Source organism: Arachis ipaensis, chromosome B6, assembly GCF_059453495.1.
Source record: "Arachis ipaensis isolate K30076 ecotype BB chromosome B6, ASM5945349v1, whole genome shotgun sequence".
Taxonomy (NCBI): domain Eukaryota; kingdom Viridiplantae; phylum Streptophyta; class Magnoliopsida; order Fabales; family Fabaceae; genus Arachis; species Arachis ipaensis.
In genome coordinates this window covers 72066741-72093294 of record NC_142441.1, presented here as the reverse complement: position 1 = coordinate 72093294, position 26554 = coordinate 72066741, and the positions used below count along the sequence as shown (strand labels likewise).

The window sequence follows — 26554 nt, the reverse complement described above, 5'->3', positions numbered from 1 at the left end:
TTCTAATGGGTTAGCGGATGAAAATATTTTCTTGAAATAATTTTCAGCCATCAGAGCAATATTCTGTGGATTTAAAGCCATCTCACCATCGTTCCGAACTAGTCCCTAAATTTTATTTTTTCAGTTTCTAGCTTGGAACTTCTGATAAAAGCACTTTATGTTGCTATCCCCTTCTTTCAGTCACTTGCATCTTGATTTTTCCTTCCAAAAACTTTCTTCTTTTGATAGCTCCTCTTCTAATTTTTTCTCTACCTCTAATACCTCTGGCCCACCAAAATAACCCGTTGTTTTCAACTGTTCCAACTTAAGCTTTATTTCTTCAATTATCTTCTTAGAGTTGGAGTTTTTATTCTGCTGTCATTACACTAGATGGTGCCTACAACACTTCAATTTTTGTGTCAAAATGTACATAGGTGAGCCATTAACTTTTATACTCCAAACTTTCGCTATCAGTGCCCTTATATCCTCCATCTCATATCACAACTCCTGAAATTTAAATCTTCTTTTGGTAGACCATTTTGGAGGAATCGAATCAAGTAAGAGAGGAGCGTGATCCGAACCATTCTCCAATAATCTTCTTACCATTGCATCTACATAAGTCTCCCTCTAAACCATTCCAACCATAAAAGGATCAAGCGTCTCCCTAATTAACACCTCTCCAGCCCTCCTATTTGACCATGTGAACCACTGTCCTATCATCCTAAGATCAATCAATTGATTATTGTCAATGAAACCATTGAAATTTTCAATAGTGGCATCAGACCTCATATTCCCTCATTCCTTTTCTCCATAATTTGTAATTGCATTGAAATCACCTAAGATGATAAAGCTATCTTCAAATAGCTGAAGTCGAGAAAAGAGTTCTTCAAATTGATTGATTCGAGTTAGCTCATTAGTACTCAAGTAAACTCCAACCAACCCGGAATGTGTACCTCCACATGATCTTTTCATGCTAGAGTCATTCCTCCTAATTTTCCATTCGAGTCCATTAATATGAAACTTTGATATCCGCATGATCTGACTTTAGGTTCCACCATTCAAGATTGGTTTTTAGTTTTACAGAAAAAAATTACCTCGAAAAAGTAGAATTGACACATCCCTTTAAGATTGTGGACTGTCAGGGATCTCTCCAAACCCTGACAGTTCCACATTAGGACTCTCATGGTGCATTAGTAGTTTAATATTTTAAATTTTTATTAAACAAGAGAGTGCAGAATATTTAAGTGTCTTGAGCAAGTTAGCACAAACTCCACAAATATATACATATTTGGTTAGTAAGAAATAAACACCCAAAGTCTTTCGTGTCGATACTATTCACATGGGTGTCATATCATTTCATGATATATTATTTCAGGAGAGTGTCTTTGGTGGGGAAAGAATAATCTAATCCTTTAAGGACCAAGCAGAAATATTTTTAATGTGTGGCTCAAATTGATTCCGTACATAAGTTGTTCATAATGTTACATGTGACCCAATATTTACCCTAATTGTAAACCGGTACATTACGATTTGGTTGGACCGATGATATGATGACTGATTTAATTTTTTTTAAGGAGAAAGTGTTGATGTTTGGTTTAGTGGATTGAGTGGCTATTTGGCCTTAAAAAGCTTTAATAATCTAGAAGTAGTTTGTTTGTTTTGGGCTTGTTGCATGTAAATTTATATTTGGCATTTTTTAAAATATTGTTAATAATCATGAAAGATAGGCGATAAATTTTTTCATGCTAAAGATTATGAGTTTTATTTGTATAAAGTGTAATACTTTTCCATTCGTGTAAGTGTATTTTTATTTGGTGGGAAAGTGATCTTATTTGGAGAGGTTAGCTATACACATTAATAAAATAACAACTTAATTTTTTATAATTGCAGTTATTCTGAACGAGTTCAATTATTAATTTTAATTTACACCAGACCTGAATGTAGTATTATTTGGAGAACACTATTCAAATAAACAAGTATTAATCACTGAAATAAGAGGAACAATTTAGCAAAATACAAATCATGGTGTTTCAGCAAAACAATTTCGCGGCTCAACCCCTTTTCTCCAACCTAACACACAACATAGGCCATGGGTTAAATCAAGCAGTGGGACACAACAACATAATCCAGACAATAACACATTATTAACATCACAATGAAAAAACACACACATGCGGCGAATGAACTCATAAAAATTGGATGACACCTCATAACTTCGTTCCGCAAAGCTATTCGCCTAAAACATTTCAGACATCACAATAACTGAAATTTGGTTCTACCGATTGATCAACCCTACCCAAAACCTAGCCTCATTGCCATTACTATCCAAATAGCAAAACCCAAGAGGCCTAAATCCAAACACCCCCCCCCACTCGACAACAATTGATAATTTTTATTAGTCTCTTATGTAATATTACAATGATATCAAACACAATAATATCAATAAATACTTTAATAACTTTTAATTTGTCTAAAAATCGATTGGAAATGGGTCCAAATCAACTCTTTCCTAATTTGATTTTATCACTCTTTCCTAATTCAGAATATAGATAGGAGTTGTTGGAGATTTTTTTTTGTGACTTAATATGTATATGTATATGTATATATATTAAGGGAATGTCTTTAATGGAGAAAGAATAATCAAGAACTTAAAAGATCATGCAAGAATATTCCATATCAAGGGTTGAGATGGTTGCCGTACAGTGATTGTTGGTAATGGAGTTAAACTCCAAAATGGTCCTTGAGATTGGCGTTTTGCACTAAAATCGTTCCTGAGATTTCAATTGCACCAATTATGTCCCTGAGATTGAAAAAAATACACCATAGTAGTCCCTGGCCCATTTTCCATTAACGACGTGATGACATGGCATGATGACGTGGACTGTAAGTGACACGTGTCACTTCATGATTTGGCCACGTGTAATGGTAGGATGATGTGGTGATCAGTGACACGTGGCATACTGACGTGATAGTTGTGCCACGTGTCACAATGTTATTTGGCCACGTGTCCGGTTGTGCCACGTGTCGCAACAGTATTCGTCCACGTGTCATCCATTATGCCATCGTTGTATATGCACCAAATTAGTCCCTCACTTTGCATTAAGTGACTCATTTTAGTCCCTGAAATTGAATGTCGTGCACCAAACTAGTCCATTCACTAATTTTTTCTCATTTTTTTTAAATTTAAAATTTTAATATCTTGGATACACTAATTTCAATTATATTTTTTTCATATATCGTTTAAATACAAGTGCTTTTATAAAAAATTTTAAGATTTTAGTTTTAATTATATAATTTTTTTAATAATTTAACATTGGTAAATTTTGTAATATATAAGTATGTTATTATAAAAAAATAATTATATGATTGATTAGACATATTTTTTTCATAAAAAAACATGTGTTTTTAACAAGAAATTAATAATTAAAATAAACATTTTTTTCTTATGAAATACACGTTTTCGTTATGTATAAATGAGCTAGATTGAAGGCACTTCAACCACCCTCACTACCACCTTTGACCTCTGCAGTCTAGACGAAAGAGGTCGGAGATGGTAATGAGGGAAGCTTGAAATGCCTTCACGTCAACTCCAAGACGGCGGCTATTAGAGGTATCCGCAAGAAAAAAAATATTTTATAAAAGTACTGAAAGAGGTCGGAGATGGTAGTGAAGGTGCTTGAAAAGCCTTCATGTCAACTCCAAGGCGATTAGGGTATTCGCAAGAGAAAAAATATTTTATAAAAACATTTTTATTTGAAGAACGTGTGAAAAAATAGAATTGAAATTAATGTATTCAAAAATATTGAGAATTTTGAATTTATAGAAAAAATGAGAAAAAATTGGTGAAGGGACTAGTATGGTGCACGACATTCAATTTCAGGGACTAAAATGAGTCACTTAATGCAAAGTGAGTGACTAATTTGGTGCATATACAACGATGGCATAATGAATGACACGTGGACGAATACTGTTGCGACACGTGGCACAAGCGGACACGTGGCCAAATAACATTGTGACACGTGGCACAACTATCCACGTCAGCATGCCACGTGTCACTGGTCACCACGTCACCCTACCATTACACGTGGCCAAATCATGAAGTGACACGTGTCACTTACAGTCCACGTCATCATGTCATGTCATCACGTCGTTAATGAAAAACGGGTCGAGGACTATTATGGTGCATTTTTTTCAATCTCAGAAACGTAATTGGTGCAATTAGAATCTCAGAGATGATTTTAGTGCAAAACGCCAATCTCAGGGACCATTTTAGGATTTAACTCTTGGTAATGCTAATTCTGACTTAAAATTAAATATATTTGTAGACCGATACAACATGATTTAGTTGGACCAATCGTTTAATGATTGATTTTTTTAAAATGAATTGATTTATAGTTTTTTTTCTTAGACTTTATCACATGGACCATACTTATAACCCACTCAAACACAACTCATTTTTTCTTTCTCAATTTACCGGTCAACATCATGAATAATTTCATATCATTTTCTGTGTAGAATTATGCTTCAATAACTTTTTCTCTTATAAGATTTGTATTTTTCTTTTTATGGTAAAGTGAAATAAAAAATTGTACACATTTTTGTTTTCATTTATTATTTATTTATTTATTTATTTATTATTATTATTATTATTATTATTATTATTATTATTATTATTATTATTATTATTATCTTCGTTGTGATATTATTGTATTGTTGTTGTCATCACTTTTTTTTGTTAAAATAAAACACATCTTTTTTTTTTATTGTTGCATATTTTTTTTCACTAGTAAAAATTAATATTTTAATTTTTTACACTATTGTTTGACTACAATGAAATAAAATAATAGACTAAAATACATACAGATGTTTTATGTACGAGAAGTAGTGGCTTTATTCTTGAACAAAATAAAAATATTAATATATTTATTATTTTACATATATAATACATCTAAAATAATAATAAGATAATATACAAAATATTTTTGATACACACTAATATTATTAGGCTTACAACTTAATATTATTAGAGTCATTTTTATTAGACCTACAATCTATTATTATTATTATTATTATTATTATTATTATTATTATTATATTGGCAATTAAAACAATGATAATAATATTAATAATTATAATAATAAGAATAATAGTAATAATAATTTTAATAATCAAAATAATACTAATACTAAGGGTTAAATATTTTTTTCGTCCCTAAGATTTGGGGTGAAAATCAAATTCGCCTCCAACCTTTTTTTGTTATTAAAATTAGGGGTGTAATCTGTTCGGTTTGGTTCGATTTTGGACCGAAAACCAACCGAACTGACCTGATCGGTTCTACAATGATACCAACCATTCGGTTGGCTGTTGTTTGAACAACCGAATCGAACCGAACTGAACCAACAGTGGTTTGGTTCGGTCGGTTTTTTCGATTTTTTTACACCTAATAATCATAATTTAAATTACCATAAAATGAAGTTTAAAACCTTTAATAAACTAGAATAACAAGAGTATATCACATCCAAATTCAATACAAATTCAACTTAATTAAACATAAAACAAAGACAATTAAAAATGTCTAGCAAAATAACAAAAATAAACACACTTTAAACCGAAACAGTCTCTTTAAAACAAATAAAAAATAAACAGCCACCATGCTTAATCTGAATCCACACCAAACTCATCATCATCTTCTTCGGTTGGTGCAATTTCTACAAAAATAAAACAAAAAAATCAATATAGATTATAAACATAATATAGATTATAAATTATAAACATAAACCATGAAAGGAACTACAAATTTCTTTTTTGCATACCTAATTCAAGTTTCTCAAACTCTTCAATAAGCTCCTCAAAATCAGTCGTCATTAGAGAAGCACGAAGTCAATTTTGTGTGCATATCAATGCCTCAACTGTCTTTGGAGTTAAAGAACTCCTATAGTTGTTAAGCACTCTTCCACCAGTGCTAAAAGCTGATTCTGAAATAACAGTCGAGACCGGCATTGCTAAGACATCTCTAGCTATTTGGGATAATATAGGATACTTGCTAGAATTTACCTTCCACCAATTCAATATGTCAAAAGTATTTTGATCACGAGACTTCTCTAAACCATCCATCAAATACAAATCCACCTCATTCTTGTTGATGATCTCATGAAAATGTACCTCCTTGAAAAAATCACCAGCCATGTCGCCATCAGGTACTCCCACATCTGATGCACCATCCATTGTTGCTGAAGTAAAAGATCTACTCCCATTATTTGCATTCACATAGTATTCAAACATCTTGGAGAATGTCTCTTTCACTTTTGCATCCAAACAATCAGCGTCATCCTTATCATATAGCTTTTCAAAGCTAAAGTTCACAAACTTCAACTTGTATCTAGGATCAACAACTACAACAACAAAAATCATCATATTGATATTTTTTATGTTACCCCAGTACTTGTCATACTTAAGCTTCATCCTCTCAGCCATACTCCCAAGTAATGGATCTCGATTACCACAAGAAGCCTTGAACACTCGCAAGATCTTACAAAACTCATAAAAATATTGAGAAGAAGTCACAAGCAAACTACCAGACACACTCTTTGTAACATCATGAAAAATTTTCAAGAATTCCATAAAGTATTTTGCATTGTCCCAATCAATATTCCTCAGAATACCACATTGCATTAGAGCATATTCTGTATCTCTCTCCCTTAGCATCTTGAACGCCTTTTGAAACTTCAAACCACTTTTAAGTATGGTGTATGTAGAGTTCCATCTAGTGGGAACATTGATTTGAACAGTACACTTGTCTTGTATCCTAGCTTCCTTAATGAAATTTTTGAACCTATTCATGCGACTAGGGGAAGCACGCACATATCTAATAGCATTTCTTATCTTGTTAATAGATTCATGCATCTCTTTCAATCCATCATTAACAACAAGATTAAGAATATGTGTACAACACCTAACATGCAAATGCTCTCTTTTCAAAGGATGTAAATTCCAATCCTCCATTCTAGTTCTTAGATAAGATATTGCAGTATCATTAGAACTAGCATTATCAACAGTAATTGTGAACACTCTATATATCCCCCACCCCAAAAGACATCTCTCAATTTTTCTACCAATTGTTTCTCCCTTGTGGTTTTTAATAAGACAAAAATTGATAATCCTCTTTTGCAATTTCCAATCATGATTAATGTAATGAGCAGTGAGACACATATAATTCAGAATTTGCACAAAAGTCCAACAATAAGTAGTTAAACAAACAGATTGATTTGGTTGTTTGAACACAGTTTTCAACCTATTCTTCTCACTAATATAAAGATTCCAACAATCCTTAGCAACAGTAATCCTTCCCGGAAGTGGAAATCTAGGTTACACAATACTCATATAGAATCTGAATCCCTCCCCCTTAACAAACTTGAACGGTAGCTCATCAACAATTATCATCCTAACAAGGGCTTTTCTACACATTTCAGCATCAAAAGTAACTGTAGTAAATACCTCTTCACCCTCTTTTTTTTGTTGGAAGGTAAGGATTGTTTGACTAGGGTCACCCGAATCCCTAGGAAATTTTTTACATTGATTCAAATAATGATAACGCATATTAGTTGTACCATTTCTATGAGAGTCACATGCATATGATGCACCACACCAATTACATTTAGCCCTAGGATGTGATGACTTAGACTTAGGATCCTTTGTAAAGTGTTTCCAAGTCTAAGATCTAGGTCTAGAAGGTTTTCTGTTAACTTCATTGGGATCATCCTTGCCATCCTCTTCATCAGTTTCCACAGTGCTTGGAGCTGGATTTGTAGGAGTTACTCTCGAAGTTGCACCCACATTAGTTGAATCAACCTTCCTTTTCTTTGATCTAGGATGGGGCGGGGGTTTGGTAAGCACGCCACTGTCCGTTGAAGAACGTACCACGGACTCAATATTTTCACCCCCACCAACCATTACTAAATTAGAAAGCTCTTAAGAGAATACTTAATGATACGTTAATAACCAATGATCTCGGATGCCCAGGGAACATAGAAACAGGTGCTAAAAATCACATTACTAAATTTAGGTTTACAATTCATCTTTAAACAGCTCATAAACAAAACCAAAGCAGCTCATAAGTAGCTCATAAACATAACCATAAGTAATTCATTTTTAAAGCCAATCAACAGAATTTAAATGACCATAAACCAGCTACACATATATATTCAAAAAGACACCAAGATTAAATACATAATATTCAAAACTCATCCAACAAGATTAGCAAGTAGCAAGCCAAGACCTTTAAATATTGCAGACTAGAATTTTGAGATTACTTAGACATGGTGAGTTTATTGACAATATATACATTAATTACTGTAAAAAAATTATAACTAAGGACAAATTCTAACCTCCGAAGAAGACATTGTTCAGTTGCTTTTTGCAGGAGAGGACTCGGCGACTGGAGTGCTGCTCGAGTTGGACTGCTCGGCCACTGGAGTGTTTCTCGGCGACTGGATTGCTGCTTGGCGACAGACTGCTGCTCGGCGACTGGATTGCTGCTCGGCGACGGACTGGATTGGAGTGCTGCTCGACTTAGGGTTTGTTGCGACGGCGACCTTGCGACGGCGATGAATAGACGACTTCAAGCGATGATAGGCGACTTCCTTGACAGCGGACAGCACTCTCTGGCTCCCTCAGGCTCTCCTTCTTTCAAGCATGGAGGTCGGAGGTGGAAGACTGGGAGATGGAAGTGTTTTGTGGGTGTGCTGCGCGTAAAAGGAGAAGAAGAAAGTTAGGGATGTGGCTGAATGGCTCTTTTATTCCTAGGTTAAAAGGAAACTTAGTAAAAACACACACTACTGAACCGATCGATTTAGTTTGAAAAAAAACCAAAAAATCGGTTTTTTGGTTATTTACTCTGTTGTTGTAAATTTCGGTTCGGTTTTGCAATAATTTTCGGTCCGGTTCGGTAACTTACACCCCTAATTAAAATCATCCTCAATGTTACAAAACATTATAAAATCATCCTTTTGTCCATAAATAACATTTTTTGGATAATTTTACCCTTAAACAAAAAAAATCTTCCCGTCCTCACCACTAATCCCCTGCATCATCAGTCATCACCACTACCACACCACTCTTTAATCTGAACCCACTACAACACCAGATTAAAACATTCTTCTCGCTGCTGCTTCCAGCTTTCTTGTCGAGGCCATAAGCAATGGCAGCAACAGTAGGCTCACTGATGATACGCATGACATTGAGGCCAGAGATGACGCCAGCATCTTTTGTAACTTGATGTTGGGAGTCATTGAAGTAAGCAGGGACAGTGACCACGGCATTCTTGATGGTGGAGCCTAGGTAAGCTTCTGCAATATCCTTCATCTTCATGAGAACCATGGAGGAGATTTCCTCAGCGGAGAATTGCTTTTCCTCTCCCTTGTAGTTCACCACGATCATGGGCTTGTCGCCAGGACTTGGAATCACCTTGAACGGCCACAGTTTCACCAAACAACACCAATAATGGCAACAACAACTCAAATACCCTTCATCATCATCTTTCTCCCTTAACCTCCTCACTCCATTGTTTACCTCAGCCTCCTTCCTACTCCACTCTCTCCAGTCTCCACCCAAATCTTTAACAACAACAATACCGACTATTTTTTTTTAATTTCAAAAAAATCAAACAAAACCAACACAGAATCAACAATAACAACAAAGTACAGAATGCAGCAACAATGCACATAACTATATTTAATAAATCAATTCAGGGGAGCCAGCAACAGTAACATTCTTTTGTCACATGGAATTAGAAGTTGGGCAAGAAGGAACTAGCACATCAATAACCCCTTCAAGCATGAGCACAACACTCAGAAACTAGCCATAATTGCACAAACAAAACTCAGAAACTGTGACGAACAAAACAAAAAAATTGAAAATTTTCTATGAACCCATATCATGATTTAGATTCGGATTCCATAGAACGAATCAAAATTGTTCCTTTCGAAGAAGGAAGATCTAAAACGACCGAAAATCACTTAATGAAAAAAAAAAGAGGGAATTAATAAAAAAGGAGAAGATTTTACATTTTTGACAAGGATGAAGTTGGCGGCGGCGACGGTGGTGACTATACCGCCGAAGAGGGTGATAGGACCGGTAAGGAGACTCCATGTTCGGTGAATCTTCTTCTTCTGAAACCGCTACTCTTCAACAGCGACAGTGGCACTCAATCCCGCTGCTACCACCATTGAAAGAAGAAAGAGAGAGCACGCCCAGAGAAAGAGCGCTCGCGTCACAACTGCCGCCAGTGGTATTCGAAATGGTCGTTGGTGAAGGGAGAAAAGGGAGATATGAATCCGAGAAAAGGGAGATCCGAAATTGAAAAACGCGAGGAGGGCGAGGGCCAGGCGCGTTGCTATGAGGGGGAGTCGCGGCGCTACGAGGGGGAGTCGCGATGTTGTGACGGCGACGGTGAGTCGCGACGGCGACGGCCAGGCGCGGCGAGGCTTCCTTCTCTCTGAGTCTCTGCTTCTCTTTCTCTCTTTCTCTGGGTCTTTGCTTTTCTTTATTTCTTGCTCTCCCACCTCTTTGTTTGTGTTGTGGAAAGAAAAAAAGAAATGAAGGTAAATGATGAAATTAAGATGAAGGGTAATTTTGTCCAATAATTAGAAAAAGGACGGTTTTATAACGTTTTGTAATGTTAAGGATGATTTTAATAACAAAAAAACATCGAGGACGAATTTGATTTTCACCCCAAATTTTAGGGACGAAAAAAATACTTAACCCTAATAATAATAATAATAATAATAATAATAATAATAATAATAATAATAATAATAATAATAATAATAGAGATATTATAATAATAACAATAAAGATAATAACGACACTAATGAAAATAATAACAGTAATAATAAGTGAAATAATAATTAAAATAATAATAAGAAAGAACAGTATAATAAGTGAAATAATTATAATTTAATTTATATTTAAATTTGTCTCAATTACTACAATTTGATATTTACAAACCGATTTTTATATTTTTGGATATCTTTATTTATTGTCTGATTTTTCAACGTCTGAATTATATTTGTCAACTATTTAAATAACATCATTTTTCCATACTCATTTAAAAATTACAAGTTTAAATTTCTCTATCTTTAATTAAAAAAAAAAAAAAGGGTCGGATTATACTTTCTTCACCCCAAAAAAGCTCCATGTATTAATATCACATGTTTGTTTACTAGAGAAATAAATTTAGAATAATTTTGTAACTAATTTTTTCGAATCATTTTCTTAAAGATGAATACAAAACGCAAGGTAGTACGAAAAGATATTCTAGAATCATTGTAAAAAGATGTAAAGTTACGGAAAAGACAGAGAAAGTCAGAGATCAAGTTTTTTCCTTTCCAATCAAAATAAATGAAATTAGAAACCGTGTCCCACCCAGGCAACTACCCTGATCACAAACGCAGATCTTCACCTAAACTGCGCCGTCGGTAACAATCACTGATAAACGCACACGCTCTCCACCTTCTGTTTCCTTCTCCTTCACTTCCATCAAACTGAGAAAACACCATATTCCAATTCTACCCCTAACCAAGGCAATCATGTACAGCAACATGCTCGTCAACTGCTCTGGCTGCCACACGCCTCTGCAGTTGCCACCCGGCGCCACCTCAATCCGCTGCGCGTTGTGCCATGCCGTCACTCATATTGCCGACCCACGCGCCCTCCCGCACCAGCCACACTCATCGACCCACGCGCCTCCACCGCCGCCGCACACGGCCCCTTCCCCCTACAACCACGCACCGCCGGGCCCCCCGCCGAATGCTCACGGCCGCAAGAAGGCGGTGGTCGTCGGCATTTCGTACAAATACTCCCGGCACGAATTGAAGGGTTGCATCAATGACGCCAAGTGCATGAAATACCTTCTCATGAACAAGTTCAACTTCCCCGAATCTTGCATCATCATGCTCACCGGTAATTCCTCTGATCTTGTTTTCGTTGCTTAATTTTCGGTGGAATCAATTATTGTAGGAAGAAGTGGAATTGGGAATTTTGCTTGTAATTGCGATTTACTCAGTAATGTATGATTTTAGAGTTTTTATTTCTACTCTTATTCCATTTACAATTAATGAGTTACTTCAAAGCCTAGGAAGATAGCAATTGTTTAATTAATTTCTCTGTTCTTGCATCTGTCATCATTTACATTTAGTGTCACTTGTCTTCTTATCCTTTTGGCAAATCAAGGAGTCCCCAGTCTAGTGTCTTCGTTGACATATGCATTCCTCTCTTTGATAACTCATCATTCCCAATATGGGTCATGTAGGGTTTCTCTATTGTTTCCATTGAGGTGGAAACTCCCGTGCAGTGAAATTGATAGCTAAAACTTAAAATTCGTTAGAGGACAATTTAGTCAAATATGTCAAATCATGATAATCATGGACAACTGATGGATCACATAGTAGTGGATAGGTGATCTCCTTCCACAATAGATCGTTTGTTTGGAAAGCTTTTAGTGTGAGAAAAGAATTCTAATTCTATTAAGAAATGACTTCTAACTCTATTTCAAATTCAAGTCTATGGTTTGAAACAACTTATTGTATTGATAAATGAATTCTGTGTTTTGATATCTTTATCCATAATTCTATTGTAACATCCAACAACGGTAGAGAAACACGAATTTAACTCCTCTAAAGTGGGGAGATTGGTAAAGTGATAAGGTAAGGGTTAATCACCATTGAATTGTAATTCCCATCATATCTGAACCCCACTATCGTAATTTTAAGAGTGATTAGCCTCACACTTTATCAGTTTACCGACTCCCTCACTTTAGAGGAGCTTGATCCGACAAACACAGCAGATAAACATTGTTGCTGGGTGAAGAAATAAGTTGCAGCTTCCACAATTAACATCAAACAAACTAGATAAACCCATCTTTTAAGTAAAATCAACATATGCCTATATTTTTAACCTAAAATTAATTAAAAACCCCTAAAAAATAATGGGAAAAAGGAAGAAAGAATGAGAAAGACCTTGAATGAGATGGTGTTATTGAATGGTTATTGTTGTTTTGGAAGGCTCTGTTATGTGATGAAAAGTAAAGGGATTGTACATAGAATTTGGGTGGTTAAGCAAGGAGGTTTGTAACCTATTGGGACAAGAACATGAAGGCAATGGTGGAAAAGAGGCAGATGCAGCAACCAAAATAGTTTTTTAATACAATTAATATTACAATTTTTTCTCTTTTCTAAAAATTATATCATTATTAGGGTTAAAAATGTAAACAGCAAAGCCTTGTCCACTAGATGGGATTGGCTACATGCATCAAAAGCAGGTTAGCATAAAATCTAAAAGTAGGATAGACAAATTTGAAGTTGTATCAAGGTGGGATAAAATTTAATACCTTGATGAATCATTTAGTTAGAACAACTTCTCACCACTGATATTATGGAATTTTCATGAGGTGCAGCTACTCAAGATAAATGTTTTTCCTTGCTGCATGGCCATTCTGTTAGTGTGTATTATTACATGTACATCCAGTTCATGTATTTAAGATACTCATTTTTGTTCATAATTAATTTTAACAATGTGTTTGTAAGTTTTAGAAATTATCATCATATCATATTTGTCATGCCTAAAATATATCCAACACCATGCACAATTATCAATAAAACTTACAAGTTAAAAGCATCTTCGAAGAAATATATGAAAATGGTTAGATGCATTGTAAGGTTTTCAAAATAGGAAATGTGGTGACATTTCACTAGAACACAGAGGAATTTGGTTTCTAAAACCGTCTAACATTATTTAAAAATATTTTTCACAGTTCCTCACTCATTTGGATGAGGATACTTTTCATCGTACTAAACTAAGGACAGTGATTACAGTCTATCAAGAAACAAACCAGCTGCTAATTTATAGTCTAATTACTTTCCATTAACCAGCAGCCCTCTTAAACACAACTGCACATAACATTTTTATACTTTTAAGTTCATTCTCGTGTTAGTAAATGTATTATAAGAATTGACAGAATTCATATTATTGATTAAATCACAGTAATTTGCAGGCTTCATTTTCCCTTGCCACCTTAATTAATTTGTTTTTGTCAAGCTGGTTTACTTTTACATTATTTTGAATTTTAATATCAAAATGCAGAAGAAGAAGATCCTTATGGCCCAAAATTTCCTAATAAGCACAACATGAGGATGGCTATGTTTTGGCTTGTACAAGGATGTCAACCGGGGGACTCGCTGGTTTTTCATTATTCGGGTCATGGGTCACAGCAAAGGAACTATAGTGGTGATGAAGCTGATGGATATGATGAAACATTATGCCCCCTTGACTTTGAAACACAGGGCATGATTGTAGATGACGAGATTAATGCAACAATTGTTAGACCTCTACTACCTGGGGTTAGGCTGCATGCACTAATTGATGCTTGCCACAGTGGCACTGTTCTGGATTTGCCATTTCTTTGCAGAATGGACAGGTTGTCTTCCTTACATAGTAAATATTTTGTATTTACTTCCCAGTTGCATGGTTTGGTTGTTATGAATTGACTATGGGATTATGATTTTTAGAAAATCTTCTGATAAAACTTTAAACAAAAGCATTTGCCAAAATCTTTTTTAGATATTCAATAATTCTTCCAGCAATGATCAATAACCAATATTTTTTTGTGGATACATCTTTTTGTTGTTGTCAACTCATATATTCATTTTTTTTAATTTAAATAAGTTCATTTTGTCTAATTTAGCCTACGATGTCTTGTAAATTTTACCTTTCCCCCCTTCTCTAATAAGTAAATGAAATGCAAGAAAATGCTAGATGAATTGAAGAGGAGCTCACCTTGATATATCTTTGCTAGAGCAAACAAGACATGCTTCATTATGCAAACTGTAGAGAAATTAAACTCGTTTGTTGCACTAAGAAGCTATAGGAAATAGTGATTGAGAGCATTTTAATGTAAGATATCTCATATCAGAACCGATTTTATTTTGTTAGGAGAGGTCAACATTTAAGCCTATGTTGCGATTGCAAAGTGTGAATGCAAAGATACGAAATGACATGTGCTTGAGCTTCTTTCGTCTTGGAAAAACCCATATGGGGATACTACAAGAAGTAACAGGATAACCATAGAAAAGGAATATGTAAGAAAAGGGAATGACAAGTAACGTTTTACTCAGTCATTTACTCATTTTGCATTTTTCCTATCAGGTCTCTATCAAGGGTTGATTGAATCCGCACCTTTTTAGTTTGAAAACCCAAAGCCAATGGCTCAGTGCTTGCTTTTTGGAAATGTTGCAATCCTTGCTGAGTCTAGAAGAGTATATGATAGCATTTATTAGGCTAACCCTGCTCCATATGGAGTTAATAACCGTGACTTCACTGATAAGATTCAAGCTAGTTGAATGAAATGGAAGATATGCTATAGGCATGCTTTGGATAGGTTATTAACGCCAATGGTTATCAAACTCATGGGAATAAGATGAGTGATACCAAATTAGGAGTTCAGAGCAGGAAATATTGTAAACCTGGGAAGTTGGAGCTTCACTTACTGAGTTTAATTTGAGAAAAACTTTACGTAATTTGGTTTGGCTAAGTCTAAAGAAATTAAATAGATAAGATTTGATAATTATGTCCATTGATGTACCAAGTGTTTGTGTGTGTGTGTATGTTTTGCAATAAAAAAAAATGCAACCTCTGGTGGAAGGAGCCTTTTGATGAAGGAAATCAGGATATATGTTTGTTTTGCCTTTGTTGTGGTATTTGTATGTTTAGTGCTTTCAAAAGAACTAGGGTCTTTCTTTTATTTATATATATTGGATTTGTGCAGTCTAGAGAGGTATTTCTTCGAAAGCAAAAAGTAGTAGTAGAAAAATATTTTGTATTTGGATATGTCTATAAAAGTACATTTAATTAGAATCATAAGCATTTAAGTATTTGGATATGACAAATATCTAAGTATTTTTTAATATAAAATTACTATTATGGAGCATGAGGAAAAAAACTATTTACATAACATGGTATTTTTGAAAACTTAAAAGGTGTAATTATTTTATTATATATCTACTTATTGGAATAAAATACAATAATTACATAAAATTTTGCTATTATATACTATGTTATCTTTTTAAATGATGTCTTAGTTAAAAATATTTTATTTTAATATATATATATATATAAAACACGTTTTCTCGATATATTAATACATTTTTTTATTTTGAAATGAAATTAAATTTATAGATCTAACAAATAATACTCACTATAATTTAATCTCGTTTTTAGCATAATGCAATAAAAAAAATCTCATAAGAATTTGTATAGTGGTTAGGCTTTTATATTTTCTGCATCGATATATTTGTCCTTTTAAAAATATGTGGAGATAAATTGGTAATCTTAATCTTTTAGATTCTCTCTCTTCAGTTGCTTCTACTTCTGGTAGAAAAAGGTCCCTACCTACTTTTCAGAAAGTGCAGAAAAATTGTTTATTTTCTGCTTCTTTTTTTTTTTTTTGAAGCACAAAAATAACTCAACAAAAAATAAGTATTTATTTTTGAAAAAAAAGGGGGTACTTTTGTCCTAGAATCACAAAGAAACCAGCCCATTGAATAATCTTTACGGTAGAATGTATGGCAGGACCATTGCCCTAGTATTCACTCTGTTTCTGGCTTCTTTGTATAGGGGTGGACGGTATGTATGGGAGGACCATCGCCCTAGGTCAGGTACATGGAAAGGATCAGCTGGTGGAGAAGTTATCTCCTTTAGTGGATGTGATGATCATCAAACTTCCGCTGATACATCTGTAAGTCTCAAAAAATTACATTGATGGGTCCAAGATTGTTACAGTTCTACCTGAGATAGCTTATCTTTTTTATCATTATCCCTGTAAACAGGCACTTTCAAAGATTACATCAACTGGGGCTATGACGTTTTGTTTCATCCAAGCCATTGAGCGTGGTCATGGGACTACATACGGAAGCATTCTGAATGCAATGCGCACTGCCATCAGAAATGTTGGCAATGATGGTGATGTTATAGGTGGTGGTGTAGTTACATCTCTCCTCTCCATGCTATTGACTGGAGGCAGCGGTATTGGTGGACTAAGACAGGTATGCTTGGGCAGCTTAATTTCAAATTCGTATGTTTAATTTGAAGAATGTTATACGGATTACTTTTATATACACCTCTATTATACATCTATTTTTTGTCTATTTTTTGTATTAAAAGTGATTGGTAAAATGTGAAAGAAAATACAAAGTTTGCCATAAAACAAAGTGTACAAATACCATTTTTAGGTCACTTTTCAGATTAGGCAAATAGAGCCCTTTCTTCTTATCACTTATGAAGTACGGACACCGGCATAACAGACACAGAAAGATGGCATATATATAAAATATGAAGTATAAACTTTTTAAATGTTTTGAATATTTTTAATTATTTAAAGATTTTTTTATCATTTTTATTTTAATAATTAATATTACATAATATTTCTAAACTCATTTCAAAAATATATAAGAATAGGGTTAGACATGCTGATACGTAATCATATTTGAGTGTGTCTAAGCGTGTTTGGAGAAGTATTTTCTTTTTAATTCAAAACACAGTTAGACAAGAAAGACATACATGTCACATGAGTATCAAAGTGTCCAAAATGTGTCTAACATGTAGACATAATAACTCAATGAAGTGTTCCTTCTTCATAGCTTATCACTTTTTTTCTTGGTCCTTTGGTTTTATACCAATTTGATCCCAAATCACTTTTATGCATAACAAATGAAGAATGATGTGTCACAAATAGTGTTACACGGTCTGAATTTTAGTGTGATACACATTGTATTACTTAATCAGTTAATTGTTGTTGATTATGTATGTGTTAAGAGAGTTACTGTGGAGCAAATTGGTAGATGATTTAATTTCAGTCCCTATCTTCAATATATATTTTAAAACATATTGAAATAGGGAATGACATTAAAGAAAGATGAAATGCATTTTGGTTCCTAAATGTACTTAGGGTGCATGTATTTCAACTTTTAGGAGGTTATTATGAAACATGAATTCTTTGTGAAACTGAACAAGTTAAAATCATTTTCTCAAAAGCTACTCTTCTAAGCTTCTAATAAAATTTTGAAAACATTTCTTTTTAGTTCTTATTATTTTTTAAAGAGTTATCCAAATATGTTAGAATCCTAAAATAATTGATAAAAGCTTGTTGACATTAAATAATCTACTAAAAGTTTAAATGTGATATCAAACATGTATTCAGAAAGTTAAAATTTGATATCATATTGATTGGTAAAAGATGCATGCGATATTTGTCCAATATTTTGGTTCTCAATAAAGTATGAGCATTCAGGAAATTATTTAATGTCATGCATTTTGAAGGGACCAAACTATTAAATTTTATGGATCTATTTGTTGTCAAACATTCAAAGAATAATGTAAATACTTTTATAGACTTGTTCCATGTCAAAATCTTCCGAGGACTAAGTGAATCTGAGTTACATATTTGTTTGTTTGTTTGGTCTTTTGGTCAGATAAAAGTAAGGGGGGGCCTGAAATCCCTTAATGCCATAATTTTCAAAATTTATTACAGAATTGTCACTGTTTTTAATTATGTATCAATTTATCGATATGCCATTGTTTTGTTATGTGGCAATATTTATTACTTTTTGTGTTGGCATGGAGGTATTATGGGAAATGCACCTCCACGTCAGCATTAAAAGAAATAAAATTTTCCACCATGTCAAAATAGTGACTTTTTGATAAATAATTTAAAAATAATGGCAATTTAGTAATAACTTTTAAGAAATATGGCTATTTAGGGATTTCAACTTGGTGAAATTTAGGGTTTGTTTGGTTTAAAAAACTCTTTTTGATGTTCATTTTCAATGGTCTCTATTTTTAGATTTTAATAAAGAAAGAAGAAAAAATTGTTATAGCAATCAAATCATGATGAAAACTCACATGCAGTTATCTTCATGTAAACTTAATAGTTGAGAATGGTTAGACAACAATTTCGTCGAATCATTTAAATCATCTTACAGTTCTCAACTATCAACTTTACGTGAAGACAATTTGCACGTGAATTTCCACCTTAAATCATATCTATGTTTTTACTCTTTACTTCACAATATTAAAAACAAGAAATATTAAAAATGAAAACACATACCAAACATTTCCTTATTTTCTCAAGTTGTGTTGGAACTTGGAACTCCTTCCCCTTGTAGAAGGATGCTCCATAATCTGGATTCATTAATTCTCAGTGTCGCCTGTAGCATCTATCTGTGTATTGAGATGCTCGTATAGTTGAACTGACTCCTCTTTATTACTTTTCTTTTGCCTTTTCTTTCTTTCAACAGGAACCACAGCTGACAGCTTGTGAACCGTTCGATGTGTATACAAAACCATTTCATTTATGATGTTTGGAGTTCTATATACAATTCTTTTGGCACTGCCCTTAACCCTTGTACATGAGTGTATTAATAATTACAATGATAAACGATAGTATTATAAGGAAGTTCATATTTTTTGGAAACACGGTAGGATGTATTTTACTGAATTTACATATGCCCTTGTGAATTTGATCCTGATCTAAGCTTATTGTTGAGTTGCTGCAAATCTTGGATTTCATTTCTACATTTATATATATCTTGTGTTACTAGAGTAATAGTTTGTAATAAGGGTGAGAGATGAATCTAGATTATTGGATTTTATTAGAATAGTAGTCAATAGCAGAAAGAGAAATGTTATACGCACCATTTCTGCACCATTTCTAATATTAAAAGTGGTTGATCGAAAAGTCAGAAAAGATAAGAAGCTTGTGTTTTATACTATAGAAGAAAGTGTACATGGAAGGAATTGAGAAGAGTGAAGCAGGAAGTTGATGTCCCCATGCTATTAGGGGGGAATTTTAATGAAATTACCAATGAGCATGAAAAGAGGGGTTGTAGTTCGTTGTCTATAAGCAGTAGATTGTTTAAGGTATGGATTGATTATATGGAACTTGTGGATTTGGAGTTGAGTGGTCGAAAATATACATGGTATGATGGTAGATCCTACAGCAGATTAGACTGGGTCTTTGTTGATAGTGAATGAGTAACTGAATATGAGAATTTAAATTTAAAAGGTTTTTTTTTTTTGTCTGAATTGGACAACCCCCAATCTTAGGTACCTCAAATGGATTGGACAACCAATTTAAAAGGGTTAAATCGCTCCCTAGCTGGTGTGTTTGGGTGAGATCGACTAGGGTCCCTAAACCATTCAGAACCTTAGAAGCTTGGCTGTCTCATGTGAACTTAAAATGTGGTGAAGGAGGAATGGGCAAGGTTGGGCAACAAATCGGTGGTGGAAAAGTTGAAAGAGTTGAAGGCGATACTACGGAGTTCGAATAAGGGGAAGTTTGGGGTGATATATCATAAAACGGAAATGTTTGGTAACCAAAGAAAATCAGTCAAAAACAGCTATAATTTGCCTTATTTAGCATTCATTAATTGTTGTAATAATTAATTAATGCTAAATAAGGCAAGTTCTTGCTGTTTTTTTTTTTTGTCTACCTAGCATTACCCATCATAAAATTATGGAGGTGGAAAAGGAAATTAATAATGTGGATGAAAAAGTGGAGATGGGTCATGATTATGAGTGTTTGCTGGCGAGAGGTTGGGCTCTCCAAATCCTAGCTGAGAAGTGGTGTGAGAGAAAGGCATCATACTGGCAGCAGCTCATAACATGTATAGAAATACGAAGTCTTTCCATGCCATAACCAAGACAAGGAAAAGAATAAAATGGATACAGTCTTTGAAGATAAATGGACGTTGTTTTAGAGACCTTGACAGAATTATAAGGGAAGTTAGAATGTTCTTCAAAGCCCTATGGTCACGGCTCAAAATGAGCCATCGGCTCAAAACGAGCCATGTTGATGCTTAGAGAAATAGTTCTATAACAAGTCTAACATATTTAAATATAGTTAAATAAGAAAGTTACAAATATTTTTAATAAATTTACAAGTTTTAGAGAGAATAATTACACATTTTTAACAAAAAAATAAAATAAATAAATATGGTTAAATTCTACATGTGACATATGGAGAATATAATATTTAGGAACTCAACAAGGAATAAGAGTTTAGTGTAGACAATTACTCTTGAATAAAAAACTCACATATTTAAATATATGTTCCTGCAATTTTTTTAAGAAAACAGAGTGAATTTTGTAACTCAATGACTAGACAATACATCTATAATCAGTATTATTGAAATCTATTCTATTTGAAAAATAATAATTTATACAAATAAGTGAATCAATAAAAGAGTCCTCAGTAAAGAAATCAAATCGATAGTCCACAGTTGGGCGGCTCCACCGCTAAAGATAGCCCTTTCCTCTTGTGTGTTCAAATAGAATAACAGATCCAACGTGTGGCCTACACGTTAGGCTAGCAACTTCCCTGCTAGCTGAGGTCTGAGTCAGATGCATCTAAGTTAACGTCATGACTGCCGTTAACTACGATTTTCTGATACGAGCCTCCAAACTAATTCAAAACATATAATTTCAAATACAATCAATCTTTAATCTTTTAAATATATAAAGTATCAAATTAAATAATACTTTCTCATTAGAAATCATTTTTAATCATACTTTTTTTTCAATCATAAAAAAATGTCAAATATAATTTACAATTTCAGAGTATATAAACGAGTATCAACAATACTTCAATGTTTCAAAAATATATATTCAAATAAAATCGAACGTTCTAGAATAATGCAAAGCTTCATAAAAAATATATATGATCTCATGGAAAGTTCATAAAGTATAAACTTCACAAAAGAAAATTATTCAACTCTAATAAATCAATTATTCTAATCAAATTAAAATCGGTTAAGGCAAATATAGTGAGTATCATTCAAAGATCATAATAGATATATGTCAAAATAATTATTGATGCAAAGTCAAACAATTATAAATATAAATTCTACTCACAAATTGGTCCTAAAGGACGAAGACTAATACTGGAATGCCATCAATATGGAGGAGATTAGAAGTTAGAATTCAAGTGATTGTGAAGGGTTGAAGGTGGTAGTTTCAACATGGAAAAATAGTCCCAAATAAGACAAAGAAGCAAGATAGAACAAAATACAGCGACCCAAAATAAGCAACAGCAACAACACACGACAATGACAACATAGATGCAACAACAACCACCCTTCTTGGCAGCTGCAGCAATCAAATTAGGGAATGGCAAAGCTAGGGCTTTTGGAAGCGACTCCGACAACAGAGCGCCGACGTCGACATGCTCTGACGACACAGCAGCACCACCCTTCTTCACCATCAAGCTCAAATCCTCCCTCTGTCTTTCATCGTCTCCTCTTTTCAGTTATGGTGGTTCAGCAGTTTCCTCTTCATCGGCGCCATCTTCCTCTCTTTTTTCTTTCTTTCTTTCCTTTTCTTCTCATGTTTTTCCTACATTCCTCCCTATCTTCTCGTTCCATTTTTTTTTGTTATGAGTGACGGCTAATGAGAGATTAAAGGTTGAGAAAATGTGTTTGTGTGTGTAATTAGTGTTAGAGAAAAAAAAAAGTGTGGCTCACAATTTTATTTACTTGCATATATTTTTTATTTTATTTTATTTTATTTTATTTTATTTTTTGAGGTATTACATTCTTCTCACTTTTAAAAATTAGGTCCTCGAATTTTAAACTAAGTTATTATTTATAATATAACTTCACCAAATACCAGTCACTTGTATTACATGCAATTAGACATTGAAACAACAGATTATGATCTGAATTGAGAATAAGAGAAGAAAATAACATCGAGACAACTTTAATCAAAATAGATATCGTCACTATTTTGCATGTAATCATTAATAAAAAAAAAAAAAAAACAGGACAATCAGAAAGTTAAAAGAGTCACGATGAATACACTAGCACCACCAGCGAAATAATTTCAATGACAATCATCTTCGGACCCAAAATAAAACCTTGTTATGATATTTTGCCCATTCATGACATAGTAATTCGACTAAATACGACAAAAGTTCTCAATACAAAATATCCCTTTTAGCTAAAGGAATAAATAAATTTAAATAGCTAACATAAGAATCAAATTGTATCTCCAAACTATTTGAAAATCATATGATATAAAATTTGTAAACATTGGTATAAATTTTCTATTAAAGATCAAAACACTTGTTACTTATCATAAAAGCTTTCTCATCGCCGTACCTCTTTGATAATTCTTTTGAAAATACTTTTCTAATATCAAAACTTATTAATTAGTTAGGAGATATGGCCTAGAAAAACAATTATAGACCAAAGATAGCTTCTTATGTATTTATTTAGAAGGACACAATCTACTAAGAAGAGAAAAAAAATTTAAGGTTTACAGTCTTTAATATTATAGACCAAAATTGGAAGCAACAACATAGACAAAGTAACAAATACTACTTTACTCTCTCTAAAATAATATATAAGTTACATTTTCTGATGTGTCATATTTTAATGGGTGTTTATTTATTTTAAATTTTTAGTAGAATTTGTTGGATGATTAATTTATCTAATAAAATAAAAAATAAGAAATTGATTTCGGGTCATTAAAATTTGTTGAAAATTTAACAAAATATTTCAAAAATAATGTTATATATTACCCTTTTATTTTTCACGCAAAATCTCTGATTTCTAACAAAAATTAAATAAAAATTCAGACTTTCATAAAAAATAATTGCAAACTAGTTACATTAATTTTTAAAAAATAAGATATAAAGTGTTTTAATTTCTTCCTTTTTTTTCATATAATTCTAAACCAAATTATATAGAATAAATTTTTAAATTTAAAGATCTACACGGTGATACTAATTTGTGTTTCTATTTTTAATTTGTCACATTAATATTTTAGTTTAGAATTTAGTTAATATAAAAAAACTTAAATTCATATTTTAATAAATATATAACAAATGTATTAAAATAAACATCAAATTAGAATGTGACACATCAAAAAAGATAACTTACATGTTATTTTAGAAAGGGTAGGATAACATTCACCAAATAAAATACCTCCAACAATTATAAATCAAAACCACCGGCAACAAGACAAAGGCCACAACATTGAAACTAAACAAAATAACAAATTAAAAATTTAACAACACATTTTAGAAAAGACAATTGAACAATCATGAAATTAAAAACAGTAATTGTCACAAAAATCAGCATGCTCTCTTTCTATTGCCTAGAACTCTTTGACAATCCCTTTGGAAATAGTTATTAAGACAATCCCTTTAGAATAATTATTATTATGGCTTTGAATATTAAGTATAAATAATTTTTTTACCTTGTTACTATAAATAAAGATAAATAACATAAAATATGACAAAAAAATGTAATCTATATTCTCCTTCATTTTTCTTTGTTTCATTTCAGTAAAAGACCAACATAAACATGGAAAATAAAGTTACTAACATTGATAGCACAAAACAAGATAATTAAAAAGTTTGGCAACACACTTAAACAAAAATAATTCATATTAACTTAATATTAGTCTTAGAAATAATCATTTTTGCAAACCTACGCAATTTTTTTTTTTATGTATGTGTAATATGTTTGAGATCGTAATCATCATTAGTTTTATCTGTTTGTGAAATTATAAAATAGTGAAATTTCACAATAAAACATAAAAAGAGAATTTTTTTCTCACAAAACAAGAAAAAGAAAAAGAGAAGATATAATGGCCAATGAAAAATAAAAATTGTATTCAATAAGAGAGAGAAATGGAGTAATATTCAAATTTCAAAGTGATTACTAAAGAAAGAAATGATAATTATAGATATAAAGTATTAGTGTGGAGATTAAAAGTGGTTTATAAAACACTAGATTGATTTCATTCAGTATAAAATTTGTTCAATCCAAAATCTCACATTTTTTATTTTTATTATTATTTTATTAGAGAAGGTCACTTTATATAAAATAATGTGAAAATTTTACAAATGACATAATGCTTCCATGAAAATTTTATGTAAAATAGTAATAGCTTAATTAAGGTTGTTTAATGCCAAGATTTTTCATAAACTACATGAATTCATCAAATGAAGATGTTATATTAATAAAGTTGTGGCATCTCATCAAATTTTGAAATTCTCTTAAAAAAAAAATCGACTTACTAAGAAGTCTTACCTTGACAAAAGAAAAGTTTAGTGACTAAGATAAGGCTAATAAGTCACTTCTACTATAGGTTTCACTCATCAACCAAACTACCAAAAATAATAAAAATAGTACACATCTGGACTTGTTTAAAATTATAATAGACACCTCCTCAACCACTTATTGTTCAATTATGAAATATTTTAATTTTAATAATAAGTAAATAAATAGTTCAATTTTATTGATCATATTTTATTTTATTTTTTTTGTTTCTAATGACCAAAGATTTTTTTTTAAAGAAAGTAGATTCTTTTTTTTTTCTTTGTGTTCATAGTGTTTTCTGTTAATTTTCAAAATCAATCAATATATGAATGAAAAACACCAAATAAATAGATCATACATAAGAAATAAAAAACAATACATATATTGGACACTGGAGAGTAACCAAGAATAATATAAAACAAAGTAATAACTCAACAACATATAAAAAGAGCAACATACTTAATAAGTTTCTATAAGAATAATTTATTATTCTATTTCACCCTTTTCTTTTCCTTTTTTTTTTTTAAGAATACTCAAAAGACATAAAGAGAACTCTAGTAGGAAATAACATAAAACACCCTATCAATTACTTTTATATCACATAATAATTTAAACACTCAATAATAAGTTAGATATTATAAAATAGACACTTTATTTCAAAAACATATAAGAAACTAAGCATGTCACAACAATTTCTCTCAATGGATCAATTCAACACCAATAATATCACGTAAATTATAAATTAATTATCACAAAATCGTCCTGAATAAATCATTTATCACCCATCCAAACAACATATCTCATTTTGGTTTAACTAAAAGCCAAATAAACTCATTCCAAAAGATCGGCACACCAAAACATGACAATGTGATATCTTAAGGTAAAAATGAACTTATTTATTATTTAGTATCAATCAATTGATAGTATATAACACTACTAATATATATATATATATATATATATATATCTCCATTGCAGTTATTACGATAAAAGCCTTCGAAATAATACTAATGAAATTAAAAATTGTGATTTTTCTAATCTAATGTATCTAAAACACTAACTTGTAGTCAATTTAGATGGACCAATTACATGTTATAGATAGCCCATAAACTTCCAACAAATTAAACCATAAAATTTACAAATTCAGAAAATCTTGGATTATATCTCACAATAATAGAACAACATTGTAAAAAAAATCAACACGAGGAGTCTAGCCTTTTTTTTTCACCCAAACATATTAAAGTGGATTTTGATAAAAAACTCATTTAAAAAAAGGATGAAAAGTTACTCTCTACCATCCAATGATTCACATAGGTCATATATAAGAAATTACAAACTCCCAGTACATGAAAACAAGTTTTTTTTTCTCTCTCTAGGTTTTCACAGTTAAAAAAAAACACAAGTTCCCAACTCAAACAAATTTG

General features: G+C 32.2%; 2 protein-coding genes across 2 annotated transcripts; one reads left to right on the top strand and one right to left on the bottom strand.

Moving 5' to 3' along the window:
• Window positions 1–5859: 5859 nt before the first annotated feature.
• On the bottom strand, window positions 5860–6981 carry LOC107647614 (zinc finger BED domain-containing protein RICESLEEPER 2-like). Its single transcript, XM_088490725.1, has one exon. It carries the CDS (start codon window positions 6979–6981, stop codon window positions 5860–5862), a length of 1122 nt encoding a protein of 373 aa, XP_088346851.1.
• A 4313-nt stretch (window positions 6982–11294) lies between these two features.
• LOC107605330 (metacaspase-1) lies at window positions 11295–19581 on the top strand. Its single transcript, XM_016307182.3, has 5 exons — window positions 11295–11937; window positions 14116–14449; window positions 16645–16765; window positions 16857–17072; window positions 19323–19581. The coding sequence occupies exons 1-5, from the start codon at window positions 11565–11567 to the stop codon at window positions 19380–19382; spliced, it is 1104 nt and encodes a 367-aa protein (XP_016162668.1). The 5' UTR covers window positions 11295–11564; the 3' UTR covers window positions 19383–19581.
• Window positions 19582–26554: the final 6973 nt, after the last annotated feature.

What these genes read in the sequence shown, in the direction of transcription:
- LOC107647614 (XM_088490725.1), bottom strand. Translation starts at nt 6,981, where the DNA reads ATGGAGGATTGGAATTTACATCCTTTGAAAAGAGAGCATTTGCATGTT.
- LOC107605330 (XM_016307182.3), top strand. Translation starts at nt 11,565, where the DNA reads ATGTACAGCAACATGCTCGTCAACTGCTCTGGCTGCCACACGCCTCTG. An exon ending in TTTCTTTGCAGAATGGACAG is followed by an intron (nt 14,450 to 16,644) that starts GTTGTCTTCCTT and finishes TTCTTTGTATAG; the next exon opens with GGGTGGACGGTATGTATGGG. An exon ending in AAACTTCCGCTGATACATCT is followed by an intron (nt 16,766 to 16,856) that starts GTAAGTCTCAAA and finishes CCCTGTAAACAG; the next exon opens with GCACTTTCAAAGATTACATC.